This window comes from Bos indicus x Bos taurus, chromosome 1, assembly GCF_003369695.1.
Source record: "Bos indicus x Bos taurus breed Angus x Brahman F1 hybrid chromosome 1, Bos_hybrid_MaternalHap_v2.0, whole genome shotgun sequence".
Classification (NCBI taxonomy): Eukaryota; Metazoa; Chordata; class Mammalia; order Artiodactyla; family Bovidae; genus Bos; species Bos indicus x Bos taurus.
This window is the reverse complement of record NC_040076.1, coordinates 73533164-73552735: the sequence shown is the minus strand read 5'-3', so window position 1 is coordinate 73552735 and position 19572 is coordinate 73533164. Positions and strand designations below refer to the sequence as shown.

At 36.1% G+C, this 19572-nt stretch overlaps 1 protein-coding gene across 4 annotated transcripts in view; it reads left to right on the top strand.

Annotated features, from left to right (window-relative positions):
• The window catches only part of OPA1 (OPA1, mitochondrial dynamin like GTPase), an 86605-nt gene that overhangs the window by 44992 nt on the left and 22041 nt on the right, over positions 1 to 19572 (top strand). For all 4 annotated transcript variants that reach the window (XM_027538219.1, XM_027538201.1, XM_027538211.1 and 1 more), the window contains 8 exons: positions 533 to 698; positions 2639 to 2791; positions 4072 to 4180; positions 4646 to 4725; positions 8507 to 8647; positions 10428 to 10544; positions 12753 to 12846; positions 13324 to 13434. In XM_027538219.1, coding sequence (XP_027394020.1) covers positions 533 to 698; positions 2639 to 2791; positions 4072 to 4180; positions 4646 to 4725; positions 8507 to 8647; positions 10428 to 10544; positions 12753 to 12846; positions 13324 to 13434 — 971 coding nt within the window. The remainder of the gene's footprint in view (positions 1 to 532; positions 699 to 2638; positions 2792 to 4071; positions 4181 to 4645; positions 4726 to 8506; positions 8648 to 10427; positions 10545 to 12752; positions 12847 to 13323; positions 13435 to 19572) is intronic.

Here is a 19572-nt window from a genome sequence, read left to right as displayed (position 1 = left end):
GATTCATGTAATGGAATATTCAGTTCAGTTCAGTAGCTCAGTCGTGTCTGACTCTTTGCGACCCCATGAACCGCAGCACGCCAGGCCTCCCTATCCATCACCAATTCTCGCAGTCCACCCAAACCCATGTCCATCGAGTCAGTGATGCCATCTAACCATCTATTACTCAGCAAAAAAGGAAATGAAATACTAATATATGCAATGTAATGGATAAATCTCAAAATAATTATGCTGATGCAAGAAGACAGACAAAATAAGAGTATATGATATATGATTGCATTTACATTAAGCTATGGAAAATACAATCTGTAGTGACAGAAAGTAAATCTAGTGGTTACAACTTTTGTAAATGATGAATATGTTATCTCGGTTACTGTGATGCACAGACATGTATGTATGTCAAAACTTTAAATACATGCAACTTATTGTAAGTCAGTGATAACTTTAATGATACTTCAGTGAAGCTCTTTATAAAAACTTGATACTATGTTTGAATTTGGTGTTCTTAGAACTTTTTTTTTTTTAATTTCAGGGAAGAAATCCTTCAGCAGTCTTTGTGGGAAAGAGTATCAACTCATGTGATTGAAAACATCTATCTTCCAGCTGCACAGACCATGAACTCTGGGACTTTTAATACGACAGTGGATATCAAGCTTAAACAGTGGACTGATAAGCAGCTTCCTAATAAAGCAGTCGAGGTTAGGATATAATTTAATTAAATGGGTAAGAAGCATTATCTGAAGAGAGTAGGAGCTGTGACTTTTATGATTTATTCCCATCACAGCCTCTATAGTTCCTTTGCTTCTTAAGCTCCTTTTATTCTTTATTCCTGATCTCTGTGTTGGGATTAACCTTAATGCTGCTATCAGTTACGACTATTAAAAAATTTGCTAATTGCTATGGTGTTGGTGTGAGGGTATTGGTTCTCCTTCCAAAGGTGGCATTTAACAAAACCAGCAAAATTTGCTTGAGTGTGAAATATTTTTAACTTCTTCTGTGGATAGATATGCCACAAGGAAAGGGTTTAACTTTGTTTTCTGCAGGGTTCAATTTTAATGAAATAGTTTCCTTAGTTAAGACCCTGCCAAAAGGTTAGACTAGGAATATAAGAAAGTTACACTTTCCTCTTAGAGAATGCATTTCTGATACCTGTGTACCTTGGTTCTAGCACTTTCAGGCTATTTGCTTAGTAATGTTTCTGTTTTCTCATCTCTAAAATAAGGGTGAAAACCTGGCCTACATAAAACATTGTTATAAGGAGTCAAGAGTTAACATATGTAGAATACATAGACAGTGTATGGTCCATGGTAATCACTCAGTAAATGCCAACTGCTTTACAATGATGACCATCATCATCCAAATTGATCTTGCCACGCACGTTATCTGAAGAGTGATTGTAGATCAGAGTCAGTGTGTTCTCTGCCTCTGTGTGAAAATTAGAATCCATGTTAAAAATAATTTTGTTTTTCATACTTACTAGAAACAAAATGTCAGTGTCCACTTATTCAAGTGTATTTTACCCTCTCCTGTCCTGCCAGTCTTTGCTTCTTTATCTCTGCTCAATTTCCTCAAGTCTCTTTTTCTAAGAACTCTTGCAGCCATTCTGCCTTCAGGTGTTCCTGACCCCTGGTCTCAACACATTTCCCCCTAAAGTAATTAGAGAGCTGCTGCCACCTCTTCTCACAAATGGCCCTGACATGGGCCATGTCCCATGATAGAGTATTTTCATATCCTAAGGTTCAAGCAGTGGAAGCAGTCATAAAAATGGCAAGTGACTCTCTTTTTTGCTACTTTCTCCCTTCACACACCTAGGTGTGGTAGAAAGACGTGAACCTGCTGAAGGTCAGGAAACAGATTTTAATACCTCACTCTGTATTCTTGGACAGTCACCTTCTTTATGCCATCCTTTCTTTATGTTTAAAATGAAGAGGGCAGAATATTAAGTGCAACAGTAACTAGCCCACATAGTCCTAAATAGGTTTAGTTCTTAATTGCTTTTGACACTGTGCTCTCATTTCACTGTTCAGATCATTGGGAGTTAGCAGTAATACAAAACTCAATAGTACTCACCTTTGTTTGAAAGTGTTGACACATTGCTTCATATATTTGCATAAGGGCAAAGATGTGAAAAAGACTAAATCATTAAGAAATTTAAAACTTTTTACAGTATGAAAGAGGCAGGCAAACTCAGATGTTGTAGAGAGTGAAATAAGTAAGTGAACTGAGTCTGGTGGCTGATGGGGGCTGCGTGCTTTCTCTGCTGCAGTGGGCAGAGGTGTGTAGAACGTGGGCCCAGTGTTGCTAGACAGTTCAAGTGAGACTGGGAACAGATTTTATATGAAGTCTCTCAGTTTTTAAATGTTGGTTACTAATTTTTTAAAATTTAGGAGGCCATATATGTGTTGTAGCTTTCAAAACATATCGGTAGGCCAAATCTATCCCACCAGCTATTAGTATAAGGTCTTTAGGGCCGAGTTTATATTTGCTATCTTTTTTAAAAATGTGATTTCATAATGTATTTTCTGATAGACTGATTTATCACAGCTACCTGGTTTACATTCATGTGTTTATTTTTCCTGTTATACATTAAATGAAAGTATGAATATAAATACAGCTTTTTTCTTTTAAATCATTCTAGGTAGCTTGGGAGACCCTACAAGAAGAATTTTCCCGCTTCATGACAGAACCAAAAGGAAAAGAACATGATGACATATTTGATAAACTCAAAGAGGCTGTTAAGGAAGAAAGTATTAAACGTCACAAGTGGAATGATTTTGCAGAGGACAGCTTGGTATGTCATTTGTATATTAGGGTGCCAGTCTCATATTTTTGTATGATTTCTCAAATTGATATTCTTTTGTAGGAGACTATTTTTATATGGTTTTAAATTTAAATTAGGTTCTGAAAATACTGAAAATAATGAAGGGAAGAACTAGATTTATAGAATGCAATCGGCCTTTTGACATTTCTCTGGCCTTCTAAAGTCACCCTCTGCTATTTCTTCCTTGGCTTTCATTTCAGAAAAAAAAAAATCAAACCTTGCAGTAAACAGGTTTCTATAAACTTCCACAAAATTTGCATGGGCCTGAACTATTGATAGCTGCTTCTCATTTTACCCTCAGTGATAACAAAAGGAATTAGATGCATTGGTTTTCAGTGGAACTGAGTCAAAATGTTAAGACTCCTAAAATCATAACGTGTTGGATGCTCACATGGTACCAGAAGCTCGGCTGTGTATTTTGTAAACATTTTATTTCATTCTTAAGCATATCTATTATTGTCACTGGCAAAGCTGGGATACACACTCCCACTCTGTCTTAGTTATAAAGAAAGGTCTGGCTCCTGACCTTCATCACCTGATAAATCTTTTGTTATGTAGAATGTTCTCATCACCATAGTCAAACCTTCGTTAAGCACCAGTTCTACTCAGTTATGAGACAAACTGTTGGTAAGATTGCTCTGTTTTCTGGAAATGCATATCTCACTGTGGGCTAATCCTAATTATAAGGTGTTTTTGTTTTTAAGAAATGTTTGTCTTCATATTTGAAAGCCATGTTCATTCTTGTTAAGCATCTTAATAAGATTGGTTTTCTGAGAGAGAATGGTGCCATTTTCATTCATTCAGTAATTTAAAAAGTATAAGATTTGAAAGCCAATTTTTTATAAGTAGCTCACATTTACTTAAGATTGTGTAGACCTTTTAAGCCTCCTTCCATTACATTTTCCACTGCTAGTAACAGTGAGATAATGTTTATTGCTTTCTTTCTTCTTTTCCTTTTTTTTTTTTTTTTTTGAAAATGCTAACACGTAGGTCATACGGCAAAAAGAAGCAGTAGATGTGATCTGAACCATTAGCTCCTGAGTACCAGGATTCTAGGGTGTAGCTTGAAGCATACAGGATGCTGACGCAGGCAGATAATGGGACCCTCTGCATTTGCATGGGAGGGACATACTTTTACGTTATTGTAGTTACATCTCTTAGTTTGGATATTTGCTGAGCTGTTGGTTAGAAAAAAGTTACTAAGATGACAAGACATAAATCAAAGTAGTTGTTTTTCTTTGTTATTTCAGAGGGTTATTCAACACAATGCTTTAGAAGATCGATCCATATCTGATAAACAGCAATGGGATGCAGCTATTTATTTTATGGAAGAGGCTCTTCAGGCTCGTCTCAAGGATAGTAAGTAGGAATGTGGATTATTAAATTCTTAGTATTCTCAGTGGAAAGTCATCTAACTTTAGTGACCACTGGTTAAAAAAACTTTAACATCTCAAGATCTTTGTCAGTACTACTCCAGTTGAATATTATTTGTGCAGTTTTTCAGTCAGCTGCTTGTAACTACTAAAATGTTAAAGTGGACACATGTTTATGTGTAATTATATTCTAAAAAGCTGTAATTCAGACTATTTTAGTATTTGCTACTATACTTATGGAAACTTCTTAAGCAATTATAGTTTTCATAGATTCTAAACATATAAAATTAAATTCTTTAGCTTCTATATGCACCATATCAATCATATAATTTTTTTCTTTATTTCAACTGACTATATTGACCCAGTGTTTTGAAGTAGTTAAGAAAGCAAGATAGTTACATTTTATGTGCCTGGTAAATGATAAATTTTTTTTTTTTTTTAATTTTTCTAGCTGAAAATGCAATTGAAAATATGGTAGGTCCAGATTGGAAAAAGAGGTGGTTATACTGGAAGAATCGAACTCAAGAACAGGTAAAAACAAACAAATCTTTAGCATTTTAATTCAGGCATTAAAATATAATCTCTGAATGCCTCTAGACCAAACTTAATAATTTCAAATATTTTATATCAGCCTTTCTAAAATATAATAAATCTTTAGAATAAACAATAAGCTACAAAAGAAAGTTTTTTGAAAAGTGAGGTAGCTGTTATTAAAAAGAGTGATTGATTATTTTGTTCATTTGAGGTGTTTGAGGTAAATAAAGACTCAAGTTTAAACAGAAGAAAAAAATGATAAAGATTTCAGAGGATGTAGAATAAATGTGATTAGAATAAAAGATATGATAACTTTTTATTCTGTTATCACTGAAATTTTCTGTTGTCTATTCAAGTTATTTTATTCTTTTGCATTTTTGCTCCTGTGTTCACAAAATAAGTATAAAAATTCAGACAGGAAGTAGAATTATATAATTCATTCATTTTATAAACATTTAATGAGCACTTTAACAAAATGGTAAGGCACATATAAGTAACTTTATAAGTGAATAAATAGGAAAATGTGTAGTCATTAAAATCCTCCCTCTACCCATTTTTATTCCTTCCTTGTTATGGTTTCTTTTCCTATTAGCATTGAATCTTACACCACTATCTCTTTCTTATGTCAATTCCTTAAATAAAGATTGTAAATAGAATAGAGAATCAAAATATATAGATGAAGAAAGTAATGCATAAGAAAAAGGTGGCGTACAATTCATTTCCTTTCTTCCTTTCTTGAATCCATATAATTAGCAAAATGAGACCATCAAATGTGGAAATACTGAAAGAGCAGATAAAGAGAATAAAAGGTTACCAAATGATATATCACATATTTTTTTCTTTATTTTTTGTTTTCATTTTAAAAAGAATTATATATATTAATTATATGATCAGCACCCTATTATTTTTTCTGGTTTACACATTTCTTGTTTCATAAGCTGACTATCTTGAGTCCCAGTTGTCTTAAAATAGTGAAAAGACAGTCTTCCGCCTGTCTTTCTTTCTAATTTGATTTTTTTTTGGGAAAATGAGTCATGAAGAGACTGAAGAGAACCTGATGAAGTTGACGGAATTACGGTTGGGTCTGGCCTCTGTTCCCCTGGAGAAGGAAGTGGCAACCCACTCCAGTATACTTGCCTGGAATATCCCATGGATGTAGCCGGCCTGGCTACAGTCCATGGGGTCACAAAGAGTCAGACACGACTGAGCAACTTCACTCCCTCACTCACTCACTTGCCTGTGTTCAGAGTACATCAGTTAGTTACCTCTGCTCTCCAGATGGACTGCGGGGAGGCAGTCTTTCAAAAAAGAATTTCAAGGATATCCATCAAATATTTCTGACTTTGAGACAGGAAGAGACATTGATTAGAAAGAACTGGTGTAAGGCAGATTAACTCCAGGGAAAGTGGTGTCTGACCCTTAAGGCTTCAGTTCAGTTCAGTTCAGTTGCTCAGTCGTGTCCGACTCTCTGCGACGCTATGAATCGCAGCACTCCAGGCCTCCCTGTCCATCACCAACTACGGGAGTTCACCCAGACTCACGTCCATCGAGTCAGTGATGCCATCCAGCCATCTCATCCTCTGTTGTCCCTTTCTCCTCCTGCCCCCCAATCCCTCCCAGCATCAGAGTCTTTTCCAGTGAGTCAACTCTTCACATGAGGTGGCCAAAGTACTGAAGTTTCAGCTTTAAAATCATTCCTTCCAAAGAAATCCCAGGGCTGATCTCCTTCAGAATGGACCGGTTGGATCTCCTTGTAGTCCAAGGGACTCTCAAGAGTCTTCTCCAACACCACAGTTCAAAAGCATCAATTCTTCGGCGCTCAGCTTTCTTCACAGTCCAACTCTCACATCCATACATGACCACTGGAAAAACCATAGCCTTGACTAGATGGACCTTAGTTGGCAAAGTAATGTCTCTGCTTTTCAATATGCTATCTAGGTTGGTCATAACTTTTCTTCCAAGGAGTAAGGCTTAGTTAGGCTTAATTAGGTCTAGAACAACCAATGATGGCAGAACTTAATTCAGCAACTAGTTGTAAATATGCTTTAGCCAAACATTCTCAGAGAAAAATGGTTCCTGGTTGTATGTTACTTTCTCAGGAACTTGAACTTAAAAGGAATCCCTTAAAGAGAAGCAGGGGAATTACTGGATTGACCAAAAAGTTCGTTCAGGTTTTTCCATAAAAAAACAACAACAGGAAAAACCTGAACAAACCTTTTGGCCAACCCAGTAGTTTTAAGGTCAAAGCAAGGATCTGTAGAGGAAACTTTCTTCTAGGGTTTCAGGGCAGCGTGCATAAGATCCATAGATGAATGGAGGCCATCCTTTGGAGAGGGGAGTGACAGGAGAATCACAGGGGAGGTGTTTGTATAGGTATGTTTTGTTTTCTCTTTCAAAACAAAGCTTCATGTCAGAATCATTGAATTAAGTTCTCTAATCTCTCTAACCCTCCCACTCCCAGTTGAAAACCACTGGTCTAGGCTTCATACCTGGATGTTTTATTGAGAAACAGATTCTAGAAGAGATTGAGAATATTCCTAAAGTCTCATACTGCAAATTTAGATAGCTGTGTAACAGTTTCATTTCTTTTTGAATTGGCAGGACTTAGGAAAAGAAACTTAATTTTGTCCTGTGTTGAAGAGGAGAAATCCATGTTCTGAAAATTATTTTTTGCTTTTATATTGTTACTTTTACTTAATTGGGGGGGGGGGGGTGCGGGATCCAGTCCTTTGAAGCATTCTCACATTGAGCTAAACTAATGGAAATCTTGGTCAGGATAGACAGGAGAGTAGTGGTCTCCTGGACACCCAGTGTGATGGGGACAGGTGGACAAGTGGAAGTGAAACAGGACAGGAAGAGTGGGAGGATGTCATGATTAGAGATTTCCTTCCTCTCTCAGACCAGATAGCAGAAGTTTAAGAAGACAGTGAAATTTCTCTTTATTAAATGTCTTTTAATGTGTCATGTTTTCAGAGAATAGTATTTAATAGTTTCATTTACAAGCCATTTCTTTGTGTTTAAGTGTTGTTCTTATGGGCAAGATGCTATGGCAGTAACTTGTTTCGTGTAATTCAGTGAATTTGAAGCTAGTTTCCTGTACCATGCAATTTGGAAAGAATGAAAAACTGAAAATATAAAGTTACTTTGACACCATACACTAGTTTTGCTTTCAAAGTTATCACTAGTGTGTGTGTTTTCCTCATTTGGTGAAGAGATTATAAGCAATATAATTGTTTAGAAGAGACTTGAAGTGAATTTAAGAATGATAGATACCTCACAGAAGCAGTCTAATAATGATTTTTAATGAAAAGACTTAAAAAAAAAACTATGACTTTCATATTTAATTTATGAGAAAAAGACTATGTCAACAGGCACAGGGCCTTATAGTCATCCAGTTCTTAGATATAAGGCATTCATAGAACATTATCTCTTCCCATGTATACAGGGTACTTTTTCCTAGATTGAACTCATACCCTAAGGTCAAGAAACGAAGTGCATAGTAAGGTGTCTTGTTCTGTAATTTGGACAGTAAAACATTTCAGCCAAAGTAAAATACAGTAAATAGGGCTAATCCCCTTCCCCCTGTGGCCCTTCATATGTCCAGGTTGTTTTGCATTCATAAGCCGTGCTGTTCTGGTCTTCCTTGTTTGTTATGATTGAGCGTGTGTCACCGGTCGTGCCAAAGTAATATATTTATTAAAATTGGGACTCTCTTTTTATAATTATGCCAAGTCATGAACTATCTAATAAACACAGTCCTCTTTAAAACATTTCAAAGTGTGTTCACAATGAAACCAAGAATGAACTGGAGAAGATGCTGAAGTGTAATGAGGAGCACCCAGCTTACCTTGCGAGTGATGAGATAACGACAGTCCGAAAGAACCTTGAATCACGAGGAGTAGAAGTAGACCCGAGCTTGGTAATAAACGTTGCTGAAAGGCATGAGTTTGCTTCCTAAGTCTTTGTTTCTTGTAGTAAAATGTTTTTACTTCTAATATATTACCTAGATACTTAAGTACTTAATTTGATTTTGATCATGGGTGCTTTTGCTGACAAAAAGAACTCAGTGATTTTGAGTGTGGAAAAAATTTGAAATTTTATTCTCAGTATTATTTTTTTAAGTGTAATGCTTTAGTTTGTAAATGGGGAACCTGAGACCTAGAAAAGGGAAGTATCTGGGCAAATTTAGCAGTTAGTTCTGGCAAAAGGGGATGAAACACATTCAGATCTCTACACCACATTACACTGGGTCAGATTACAAAATAAAATTTTTGCTTGAATATAGTTCATTTATATGTATGTTTTTTCAGTCATATGTATCTTAATCATACTTAATGTGTATGAGTAAATTGGATAATGTCTTTGAGTTCTATCTCTTTTTCCTTTTTTAAAATAAATATGATGCTATATAATTATAGTTTAGAGTAGTACTTTTTCACTTTCATGATGCTTATTTGGAGAAAGTCTTTAAGAAGCAATTGTGTTTCTGGATCTATATTCCCTAGTTAGGGTGTAAAGGATCAACTTCATTTTAATATTAGCTTAAGTGAATTCCATTTAGAAAAGTAATTCTAGTGGGTAAAATAATCATTAAGAAATTTCAAAGCCACACATAAATTCTTTTTAAAAGTATTTGCTATTTACGTCTCTGCACTTGAGAAAAGAGTATACTTATTTAAAAAATTAACCAGAGATCAGAACAAGAAAAGAAAACTGATGAAACAGATAAAGCTGTTATATATCTCATTGTTTATAAATTGAAAATGAAGTTAAAGCTAGTGATTACATGCAGTTATTAGTTGAATATAGATGTAATTTATCCACATTAGTCCTAGTTCTCACTAACAATAAATTGTGTTTGGTTGGGTACTTTTGAACTTTATAAATGGTTAATACAGTAGGAGGGACTTTGTCCATATCTTAGGATGTGGATTGGCTATATATCTTAATTACTTTCTGTGAGTAAGAAAACACCAGTTTTTTCCCCAAGAGAAACTGTGTTCACTGAACAAAGTACTGTAATCTAGATGGGCTAGATGTCAAGAGATGTGACTTCTGGTACATTTCCACTCCATTAGCTAGTAATACTGCCTCTAACAATTGGTATAAACTCAGCCCCCTTCCCAACCGCCAGATGGTGTTGGTGACGCTTGTTTACTTTCTCAACATTATCATTGTCGTGCTCAAGAAAAGACAGTGGTGTAAGAGAACCTTGGACACTCTGACAGACTATATAGTAATAAAACGATGGGGTATCATATTGCTGAGGTAACAATGAAATTTAATAATAAGAAAGGAAATCTTGTTGGATTGATGGACATGGTCTAAGACCAGCTTCCTAGTCTAGCACTGACCTCAGTCAAGGCTCACAACCTCATTTGCCTCAGACACCTTAATTCTAACTAGGGGAAAATAATCCCCACCCTGTCTACTCTACTGCATTATTAACAATAATGCTTGTTAGAAACAGTACAAATTTTGAAGTACAAAGACTGTTAAGGAGTCAGATTAGTAGTAATCTAATCTTTATCTTGAAACAAAATTTTTAATGGATATAAACAGTTGACAGAATAACAACATTGCTGTTGTTTTTAATTTTTTATAAATAAACTTTGTATATGACTTTTCAAAATGTGTTTGATCAACCTGGAGGGTATACAGTAACTTTTTGGCCTTGGTTTTCTTCGTTTTTATTTTAGATTAAGGATACTTGGCACCAAGTTTATAGAAGACATTTCTTAAAAACAGCTCTAAACCATTGTAACCTTTGTCGAAGAGGCTTCTATTATTACCAGAGGCATTTTGTTGATTCTGAGGTAAGGTTTCCGAAAGCAAGGAGAAATGTTTTTAGTGATAGTTGTTTAAGTGCTTAAAAGTAACCTTGAGGTTTGGCATTAAAGTCTTTTGATCTTCTGAGAAAAAAAGTATGCATTATTTAGAAAGAATAGCCTAACTCATATTTTTCTCAAAGATATTTGCCACTTTGGTAGTAATTGCATTTTACATGCTATCATTCCAGTGCTTGTAAAACTGTGTGTGTATAATAGGCACTGTGCTACTTTTGAAAGACTTTTAAGGATTAACTTTATGTTAGAAAGATAAACTTTTCTATTTTGGAAAGTAAATGGAATAGGTAAATGTAAAACATACAAAAGTAAACAATAATTTATAATCCCCTTGAAAGTGAAAGTTGCTCAGTTGTATCCCACTTTTTGTGACCCCACAGACTGTATAGTCCATGGAATTCTCCAGGCCAAAGTATTAGAGTGGGTAGCTTTTCCCTTCTCCAGGAGATCTTCCCAACCCAGGGATCAAACCCAGGTCTCCCACATTGCAGGCAGTTTCTTTATCAACTGAGCTATGAGGGAAGCCTATAATCCCCTTGGTGAGGTGAGGTGAAGTCGCTAAGTCGTGTCCAACTCTTTGCAACCCTGCAGACTGTAGCCCACCAGGCTCCTCTGTCCATGGCATTCTCCAGGCAAGAATACTGGAGTGGGCTGCCATTTCCTTCTCCAGGGGATCTTCCCAACCCAGGGATCGAACCCGGGTCTCCCACATTGCAGGCAGATGCTTTATCCTCTGAGCTACCACATGTTGTATGTGTGTATATTTATAACATAATCATCCATTTCATAGTGGAAATAATAATATAATACATTTTTATCATGCTTTTTCTCCATTTTATAATTCTTTCTTTATATCATGAAAATTTTGCATTAACTAATTCTTTAAAGAACTGTATAAAGTTCTTAAAATGGACAATTGCACAGTTTAATGTCACATTTTACAGAGTAACCCCTAGGTGGCAGTGTGCGTGTTAGTTGTTCAGTTATATGACTCTGCGACTCCATAGACCTAGGGTAGCCCCTAGGTGGCAGTAGGCTAATGTATTTGAGCATTTTCATGCAAGCAGAAATGCTTTTCAAAGTATACTGAAAGAGCTCTGCTAATCAGCAGTCCTATTTGAGATCCATAAAATGTTTTTCTTTTGAGCAGCTTAAAAGAAAATTTTTGTTTAAATGTGACAATGTAAAAATTGACAAGTTTTTTTCGTCATTTTAATTGTTGGAATGTGGCTTCCCCAGTGGCTTAGTGGTACGGAATCTGCCTACAGTGCAAGAGACACAGGAGACACGGGTTTGATCCCTGCGTTGGAAATATCCCCTAGAGGAGGAAATGACAGCCCACTCCAGTATTCTTGCCTGGAAAATCCATGGACAGGAGCTTGGCGGGCTACAGTCCATGGGGCCACAAAGAGTCAGACACAACTGAGCAACTGAGCACGCATGCAGCTAGCACACAATTGTTGGAAAGACCTCTTTGTATAGAATAAGCTTTATGTCTCCCTCTTTTGAGAAGCAGCATGCTAGCTTTTTTTTTTGAAGTATAATTGATTTTACAAGATTATATTAGTTTCAGGTACACAGTATAGGGATTCAGTATTTTTATAGATTGTGTTCCATTTAAAGTTGTTATAAAATACTGCTATGTTTCCCTGTGCTGTACAATATATTCTTGTAGTTTACTTATTTTATACATAGTTGTTGGTACTTCTTAATCCCTATTCCTCTTTTACTCCTCACCCAGAGGATAAGCTTCTTTTTTAAAATATCACTAATTTATTTTCATATGCATGTGAATTTCAAAAATGGCTTGAGTGCACATTCAAAGAAAAGAGGTTAGCCTGAGGACATATTTAAGATAATGTGATTGTTAGCTGAAAGTAAATGCTAATTAAGGATATATTTTGTGGACTTCTACTTGTATAGAATGTAACGAAATGCTCTACCTCCCAAGTTTACTTTGCTTTGTCATTGAAATCAAAACTATGTAGCTGTGCAGCGGATAAAACCCAAATCATGCAGAACTTCATAGATCTATACAGAAAAAAATCACTAGGTTCTCTCTGTAAGAGGAATATGTATATTAGGTAAATCTGAATATTTTTAGTAGTTGTATGGGTTCATGATTGTGGTTTTCATTTTTAAATTGCATCTGGTAATCTTAACCACCTCATATTTCAGTTGGAATGCAATGATGTTGTCCTGTTTTGGCGAATACAGCGTATGCTTGCTATCACCGCAAATACTTTAAGACAGCAACTTACAAACACTGAAGGTAAGCCACAGAGGTACCGCTTTCTAATTTGACATCAAAAAACAGTAATGTTCATTTTAAATAGAAGGATGCCAAAATACTTCCTGAAAATTAGATTTATTTAAAAAAAAAAACAAAACATAATTTGCCTTTAAAATATTAATGAAAATAAAATCATAATTGAGAATTATGGGAAATAAACATACCAGGAGTCTTTATTACCCAAAAACTCTGGTATGAAAGGGGTGCTAAGCATCATTTAGGATTTGGGGGAATCTGTACTTCCATAAAAATATTAGGGCTTAAGATTAAGACTATCTCTGAGAATATATAAAGTACTGTATATCAGGTAGAGATTCTCCCTATAACTGAGAAATCTGAACTTAACAACAGATTTACCATGGTGAGAAAAATAAGAATTTGCTCTCTACATATATTGTTACCTTTGTCATTCTTGTACGTTCATAAAAATGGTGCTTCTTTATTTGCTTTAAACAGTCAGGCGATTAGAGAAAAATGTTAAAGAGGTATTGGAAGATTTTGCTGAAGACAGTGAGAAGAAGGTAAAATTGCTTACTGGCAAACGAGTTCAACTGGCCGAAGACCTCAGTAAGTAATCCTGCCTGCCCTCCATCTCACTGCCTTTTCCTTTCACCTTCCCCATGTCCATTTATTTCTCCATTTCTTGTAAACTTACAGAAAAGTGTATGCAAAAAGCTCTTTTCCCTTGAACTGTTTGAAAGTTGCTGTCCTAAAGTTCCATCAGTTCCAAGTATTTTAATGTGTACTTTTTAGAAACAAGAATTTTCTCCTAGCACCCGTCAAAATCAAGATTTTAACAACAAGGATAAATTACTACATCTAATTTTTAGACTCAATTCAAGTTTCACCTGTTGTCCTTATAGTGTCCTTCCATATCACAAGATATTCCATATGCATCTTTTATTTTCCCTGACCCAGCTTCCCTTTTTAGTAGAATGATATTTAGAAATCGCAAAGAGCCAGACACAACTGAACGACTAAGCACAGCACAACCTTTAGAAATCAAGAGCTGGGAACTAGATACATTTATTGTTACTGAAATACCACTGCTCCCAGAAGTGCTCAGTGGAGCAAGGGAACAAATATGCATGTGTGTGCATATTTGTGTATGTGCACATATACACATATTTATAACTGTATTCCTAATCAAATACTGAGCTCATTCTAATTTTCTATTTTTCTGTAATTTTAAAAAATATTTATTGATTTGGCTGTATCAGGTCTTAGTTAGTTGTGGCACATGGGCATGCAGGACCTCTTGCTCTGGCTTGCGGGCTCAGCAGTTGTGCCATGGAGGCTTAGTTGCCCCACAGCACATGAGATCTTAGTTCCCCAGTTGGGGAACAAACCCACATTCCCTGCCTTGGAAGGCAGATTCTTAACCACTGGACCATCCAGAGAAATCTCCCCTTTTCCGTATTTATAATTCATTTTTCTGATAATGAGAAATCTGGCTCTTAGTGTCCTTAATATATTTACTTATTTTGATCAGTCCTCTTACATTTAACTAAACTTGTCACTGTCCCCTTCATTGTTCAAATGTCCTCACCCAGCTCAGGTTCTCTTCACCTGACTCCAGGCCATCACCACAGTTCCTCCCCCTGTGTTAATACCCTTTCCACCTCATCTCAGTTGTGACATTCTGTGCCAGGATGCCCTTCCTGAGGGAGTCCTTTTAACTGATCTCATGCTCTGACACTGCCAGGCGTCTCTCCTCCTCCCTATCCAAGTACACAAGGACTCTTCCTCACCTGAATCCTGACCATGCTGTTGTAGAGATACCATTTTTGTCTGCCTGTGCTTTGGCACTTTGCACTGCCTGCCTGCCCTCCTCCATGAATCCTCTCCTCACTACTGGGCAGGTCACCACACCCTAATGTGAATGCCCTCTTAAACTTGGTCTGGCTTTAACACATATACCAGAATGCTATGGCTCCCTACCCTCAGCCCTCAATCTCGCTGGGCCTTATTCGTCACTTTGTCACTTTGTTTTCAGGGTATAGGGGTCAGGGGGTTCTTTCCTGGGTGCTAGTGAATCCCTCACTTTAAGCTGTTTGGATTTCATGTTAAGATTTACTTAGATACTTCTGAATCTAAGGAAATCCGTGAAAGATTTATATTATTAAATAAAAATACTAGTGGTCATTGCTTCTGTTTGCGTTAACCTTATAATAAGTTTCCCTTATTTTAGCTTCACGAAACAGTAGTTTTTCCTTTCAATGTATACTTAGCTTTACTGTCTATGAATTTTCTGATGTCCGAAAGATAGCACATGCTCGACAGAAAGCAGTTTTTAAGCTGATAAGTACATCCAAGAAAAACCAGGCAGTTTTCCGGTCTTCCACCCTGTGCCAGAGCAGCGTGTTCTCCTCCACTGTTTGTCCTCTCCTCTCTCCTCCCAGCTTACCTCAGCTTCTTATTTCTTTCTCCTTGCCTTTTCCTTCTTTTCTTTAGGTAATCTTTCTTTGAAACATACCTCACTCTAACTTTTGTTTCCATCTCCTGTTGCTCTTCTTTCAGTTTTTCATGCCACTTTGGCAGTATAGTTAAGTTTGTGCTAACTCACAGGTCTGTACTTAAATCTGAGCTACCATGTACTTTGTTGTCATCGTTCAGTTACTCAGTGGTATTCTGATTCTTTGCAACCCCATGGACTGCAGCGAGCCAGGCTTCCCTGTCCTTGACTATCTCCTGGAGTTTGCTCAAACTCATGTCCATTGAGTCGATGTTCCATTGTTCAATGGTGATGCCATCGAACCATCTCATGCTCTGTCTCCCCCTTCTTAGGCAGGCTATCTCCCACAGCCTTAACTTCCTGTGAAAGAGTGGTACTACAATAGTTCTTTTTTTATAGGATTGTTAGGGAAATTGGTTCAAAAAACATTTGTAAGTTCCTGGTTCATAATTTTATGCTGAATTAGTACTGTTCAGGAAGAGATGTATCAGTTTCACAGTGTATACAGATCTATTTCTTTCGTATCTCTTAAGAAATAGTTATCAGACAGTGAAGTACTTCCATGTGTTTTACCTGAAGATGCATTTTTAAGTGATTAGAAAATGATGTGTCTTTTCTCAAGTTTTAGAATAGTCTTCTTTTTAAAAAATATTTATTTACTTGGGTGTGCTGCGGCTCAGTTGCAGCACGTGGGCTCTTTAGTTGGGGCATGCGCACTTTTAGTTGGAGCGTGGGATCTAGTTACCTGACCAGTGTAACCTAGGCGCCTTGCATTGGGAGCTGGGAGTCTTAGCCAATGGACCACCAGGGAAGTCCCTTTAATAGAGTCTTGTGTAACCCCATCACTTTTCACTCCCAATTTGATTATTTAAAGAAAGCATATTTCTAACACAAATTTGTGTACTGTTAAGCCAATTCTTATGTTTTCCTGCTGTTTTTCCTGAAAAAGTACTCATATGACTCCCTTGAAATGACTTACCACTTTTGTGTGTGTGTATAAATATATAATTATCATCATGTTTCTGTACCAGATAATGTCCTTGGAAGCAAGTGTTTGACCAGTGACTCAGCCTCATCAGTCACACTAAAGGAGATGACACATGACTTTGTCCATTAGTTGAAAAAGAATCTTGAGAGTACCTTTTCCGTACTGTTTATCTTCAGTCTAACACTTGGGAATATGGTCATGGATACTTTCAGCCAGAAAACTTTCAAAGTTTAATGGTTACTACTGTATTACACAGATCAAAGTTCCTGGTATAACATATTCAATTAGAATATGTTAAATTGGTTAATGAAATTTAGAGAAAGGGAAGCAGATAGGGCTCTGTTTTGTTTTGCTTTTTACAATTTGAAATGAATACAGGATGAAATATTATAGAAATTGGTACAAGTTGGATGCATCATGTATTTTGCCACTCTTAAGCTTGCCCATTTTCAAATCATTTCACCGCTTTACTTTGGAGGTTCAGCAACTGATGATACTTTAAGATGATTACATAAAAAATACTGTGATGTTCTTTCATTTTAAGAAGAGGTACCACGTTCAATATTGAAATGAAGCCACAAAACTAGAATTAGAAAGATGAAAGAAGAATTTACCTCTTCTAGTCCTAGAAGGCTCATCGGTTGAGGAGTCATACAAGGAACCCAGACTCTAGAAGCACAGTGGATTCCATCGGTGGAACAGGGAAAGGTCAGGAGGACCCTGGGGCGTCTTGAGGATGTAGAAAGTAAGGAAGTAGTTGAAGGATGATAGGGACATGTCAACAAGATACAGAAGCCAACGTGCAGAGGCTCCTGCTAGCCAACACTAGGACAATTTGGGCATCAAAGTAAAGAAGGACACCGTAAGGAAAAAAGAGTAACTGTATGTTGGAAAAGACTGGTAATAGCCACCTTAATCAAGTGGTTAAAATAATATCAGTAATGGTCAGATCAGAACTATGTGATACCTTAGAGAATTCAGTGAGAGGAACCCAGTGTCACTTCTGTGATTTTCTTACCAAAGATGTATAACTTAAATTCAATCATGAAGATGCATCAGAAAAACCCAAGTTAAAGCACAGTCTACAAAGTAGCTGGCCTGTAATCTCTAAGTGTATCAAGATCGTGAGTGACAAGGGAAGACTGAGGAACTGTTCCAGCTGAGGGAGACCAAGAACAGGAAAACAAAATACAATGTATGTGATCCTGAACTGAATCTTTCTGCTCTGAAGGATGTTAATGGGACAGCTGGTGGGGATCTGAGGGTTACATGGTAGTCATATGTCACTGTTATCAGTTTTAAAAGTTTGATTGTTAGATTGAGATTGTTTAGGGAAATAATCTTATTTGTAGCTAACACACAATACAATTGGGGCTTGTGAGGCATAATGACAGTAAATGATTCAGGAAAATTATGCTCTTTGTGGTATTCTTAAAACTGTTTGCTAAGTCTGAGAAAAGGATGAAAAAGGATATATCCTGATACAGGATCAGGGATCATTTGAAAATACTTTAGAGAAAATGAGACTTTTGAAAACATCATCTCTGAAGATGTTGAAAGACTGGGTCACCTCATGGACAATTTAATAAAATACATAACTGATCTTTCCACCTTAATCCCTTTTTTGCAATGTCTACTCATATTCACAACTGCCTGGTATCTGCTGTGACATTGATGAAATTCTTTTGATTTTGTAGTGAATATTTTCTCAGGATTTCTTTTTTATAGATATTTAAGTACAACATTAATTTAGATAAAATCCATTTGGATTCCCAGCATAATTTTTAATAATGTGTCCTATCTATTTATTGAAATAGACTGCAATTTTAAAATGCCTTCTTTGGAGAGGGAAAAATCAGCATGTTATATAGCTCAATTCAAAATTTTTGTATAATCTGTTTAGGATTTATAAGATCTATTTTATGATTGTCATTATATAAAATAATATTGCTAAAACCTCGTATACTTTTTTTTCAGAATTTATTCTCCACTTCAGCCCAGAAACTGAGTGTCTGGGCACTGGTAACAGCCGCTGGTAGTGTTGCTCAGCTGAGTTTCATCAGCACAGCATGGGATTCTTTTGTTGTTTGTTCTATGAATATTGTATCAACAGTTAACTAGATTATTGTGAGTTTTTGGACCTTGATATCAGTTGCAAGGAGTTTAGAGCTTAGGTTTCTTTTTCAACTCTTATTCACTAAAGTCTGAGTTATACTTTTCATTCTTTGTGTAAATCATCAAAGAATCACTGATTCCCAATAATTAAAGGAGTATTAGCAGTCATTTAGATTTTCCTCTCCTTATTTTACAATAAATTCCTTTTCATTTTTGTATCAGAACTTGATTCTGCTTGTGAAAATGAATTAATATTTAAATACATTTCCTATGCCAGATATTAAGTTATGTGTTTAAAACGCATTTTCACATTCTCATAGGTACAGTCATTTTTTATCATTTATATATAATAAAGAAACAGAGTCCTAAAAACACCCACATTGTGGTAAAGCCAGGATTTGAGCTCAGGTTTTGTACTGTGCTGAACTATTTTTCTGAGGGGAGAAAAAAACCTCAAGGCATTAGGCAATATAAGTATATGAAATGGTCTTGTGTATTTGGAAACTTCCATAGTTTACAGGTCCCTTATGGAGTGGGTCAGAAAGATGTACATACTAGTTACGATCATGATCATGGTCATCCTGCGTACTTCCTGTAGCACAAAAGCATTGCAGCTTAAACTTTCAAACAGTGTGAAACCTTTCACAGAATTAGGAAGTCTGGGTAGAAGAACACTAAAGTGTGAACAGTACCAGTAAACATTGAAGGAAGTTAATTTTCCTTATATGACTTGTAGACCTGTCTCTAAGTGCACTCAATCAGATTCCGCCATAGGTAAGTAGTATCTAAGTTGCCCAAAATCTAGACACAGCTTTTCAGTCTGTTGTGTTTATACTTAGAGACTTAAGATCCAACTGTAACAGATACAGAACCTTTACTTGAGCATAATGGCTGTTATTCTTAGTTGAACTTTTTTGTTGAACTTGTCTAGGAGTGGGAGTGTTGAGATGTTTTATAATAAGCTTCAGTATATTTCTTCATATTTCTTGTATTTTACATGAAGAGAAGATAAGCTTCAGTCAAAGCCAAATATTTCATATTTACATTTCATTTACTAATGAAATATGAAAACAATCATACAGTTTTTACTTGGGCTACCATTGCACAGGCTTATTTTAATGATAATTTTGATGCCCTTAATGTTAAA